This window comes from Salvelinus sp. IW2-2015, unplaced genomic scaffold (genome assembly GCF_002910315.2).
Source record: "Salvelinus sp. IW2-2015 unplaced genomic scaffold, ASM291031v2 Un_scaffold11406, whole genome shotgun sequence".
Taxonomy (NCBI): Eukaryota; Metazoa; Chordata; class Actinopteri; order Salmoniformes; family Salmonidae; genus Salvelinus; species Salvelinus sp. IW2-2015.
The window spans coordinates 766-3,397 of record NW_019952663.1 but is presented as its reverse complement, the minus strand read 5'-3'; the positions used below and the strand labels follow the sequence as shown (position 1 = coordinate 3,397).

General features: G+C 45.8%; 1 protein-coding gene across 1 annotated transcript; it reads left to right on the top strand.

The window, feature by feature from the left end:
* The first annotated feature begins 94 nt into the window (after positions 1-94).
* Positions 95-2,210, top strand: LOC112080067 (actin remodeling regulator NHS-like). Its single transcript, XM_024145844.2, has 2 exons — positions 95-266; positions 586-2,210. The coding sequence occupies exons 1-2, from the start codon at positions 214-216 to the stop codon at positions 1,241-1,243; spliced, it is 711 nt and encodes a 236-aa protein (XP_024001612.1). The 5' UTR covers positions 95-213; the 3' UTR covers positions 1,244-2,210.
* The last annotated feature ends 422 nt before the right edge of the window (positions 2,211-2,632 follow it).

Genomic DNA, 2,632 nt, shown 5'->3' with positions numbered 1-2,632 from the left:
TAATGACCTATAAGGAATGTGATCAGATCACTTCTGTTGTGGTCCTCTCATCTCTAGAGTCTTTAATGACCTATAAGGAATGTGATCAGATCACTGGCATGATATTCCCTATAACCTCCWGTTCCTGTTCCTCCAGAGTCTACTAGTCCCAGTGATAACTCCCTCTCTCCTCTGACTGACGAAACAACCAAACCTGATGATGATGTTGTCTTCATGTCGCCCAGCAAATCCCGTACTACTGAAGACCTGTTCGCCATGATCCACAGGTCACTTTCCATTCACTTCAAATAACTGTATTATTTTTGACTCACTAGGTTATAGCTGTACTTGTCATAATCGATATTATCATTACATTTATCTGTCACTATCTTCAATTCAGTTCAAAAGATCTTCATTGTTTTCCAAGGTTGTAGCTAATTACAAACAAACTGAGAACACACATCGAATGCATCAGACATCAGAACCACAGCAGAAACCCATCAGACATCAGAACCACAGCAGAAACCCATCAGACATCAGAACCACAGCAGAATGGGCTATAAAATGTCCTGTTTACCTGAACCGTGTAACACTCTCCTATTCTAGGTCCAAGAGAAAAGTCCTGGGCCGTAAGGACTCTGGAGAGCTGAGTGGGAAGAGCCGTCTGTGTCCTCCTCCGGCTGCCGTCGTTCCCCCTGCAGCTATCCTCCCAGCCATCCCCCCTCCGCCCCCTCTCATCATCCCCCCCGCCCCAGCCCTCTCCACCCTGACCACGGCCGGGACCCAGCGCACCCCAGGACCCATCTACCGCAGCGCCAAGAAGTCCAGCACCTCCAACGAGGAGTTCAAGCTGCTTCTCCTGAAGAAGGGCAGCCGGACTGATTCCAGCTACCGCATGTCTGCTACAGAGATCCTCAAGAGCCCCATCGCGCCGAAGTCCCCTGGGCACCCCTTGGCTGCGGAGGGCCAGGTCAGGTACCCCACCGAGGAGCCCCCCTCTCCCCTCCAGGAGCCGTCATTGCAGGCGGCCGGGGAACAACTCTTCCCCCCCAACCTCTTCCCCAGGCCCAGTTCAGACAGCTTCAGCCCTAAAACACCCCCCACGTCGGCTTCGTCCAGACAGGGGCGCTCCCGGATCCCCCCTGCAGCCAATAGTAGTCGCTACAGCACCCGTAGCCGCCTCTATACGGCACCCATGCAGGTCATATCAGAGGGGGAGACTGAGAACTCAGATGGGAGTCCTCATGATGATCGCTCCTCGTAAAGAAAATGGCATGCTCAGTGCAGAAACATGTACCCTATTCCTTATTTGGTGTACTACTTTTGACCAGGGTCCATATAAGGAATAGGRTGCCATTTGGGACGTAGACATATTTATATGGATCTGGTTCAGTGCTGTTACTGTTCTTATCTACTGAGTACTGAYGGATACACAACTAAACAAAGAGTGGCTAACCAGAGAGAAGACTACTCTGGACTACCTGCCTGGGGATTTGATATCTATGTGCAGAACTGAAGAACACAACTTTGTGTTTTGTTCAGAGTGTAAAGAAAGAAAAAAATATCTTGTTTTGAACTTTGAACTCCCTTTTTAAATAACCCAAGATCCTGTATTGAGTGAAACGTGGACAAGAGGAGAAAAATGGAGCGGTAAGACAACCTGTGTGTGTGTTGAAGCAAATGGAACATCCATCGTCATTTTTTATCTTCTTGGATGTTGGATGACTTGTATGTCGTGTCCTAACGTGACCCTAAAATAACTGCTTTCCAAAAKAATTGCATTTCTCTCTACACTTACCCAGAGGACAGGTCATTATTTCAACCATAAACAAAATATTCCCAGTCGACAAAAATGAATAAGCTATATGTTTTGTATTGCTACCGCCCCAACACAAAACAATGGACCGTGATCACTATTGACAACCATGTGTCGAAGCATTGTTTTACCAAGAGTGAGTTAACAACACACATAGGTCTACGTGCCATCCTCACATAGATAAACTACATGTAAAGAAATAGGAATGACCTTTGCCCCTAGAAGCGCTCTCAGTGCAGGGATTCCTGGCAGGGACACATAAGGTAAATATTTGGTCTTGTTGAAGTGATTTGGTGCCGATGGTGTCAGAAGAGATGATGGGACAGACGTGTTGTGGCCTTTCTGTGCTGGAGGGCCAAGCATGCAGGGGATTCACTGACTACTCCAGAGGAGATATTTTGGACTATAAACAAAAGTGAAAAGCTATCGAGGGTCTTTACTACTAATGTTTGGCTAGCTAGCTGGGAGGGTGAAATGAATCGGGTTTTCAAAGCTTCTCCTTTGCACTTCGTCATTATGAATTCTTCAAGAATATTCCTTGAGAAAAATAAAACTAATCTTATAATGGAAAATTCCTATTGTGTATATTTGTATTGAATATAAAGAACATAGCTATATGAAGAGACATACRAAACTTTTTTTAATGACACAAACCCATCATGTGTAGCAGAGTGGATTGGTGACGTAGAAATAGAATAACTACATTCTAGAATGACTAGATTCTGTTTCTATGGGGGTGGGTGGGATGCAATCTTACCGTAGTTCCGTAACATCAGTAGCCAGGGGCACGTCACAAAGCCCAACACATTAATCATACAACCTTATTAAGAGAAGCAA

Excerpts from the sequence above, each read along its gene's own strand:
- LOC112080067 (XM_024145844.2), top strand. The coding sequence starts at position 214 with ATGTCGCCCAGCAAATCCCGTACTACTGAAGACCTGTTCGCCATGATC. Across the intron at positions 267-585 it reads CTGTTCGCCATGATCCACAG|GTCCAAGAGAAAAGTCCTGG; the intron begins GTCACTTTCCAT and ends CTCCTATTCTAG.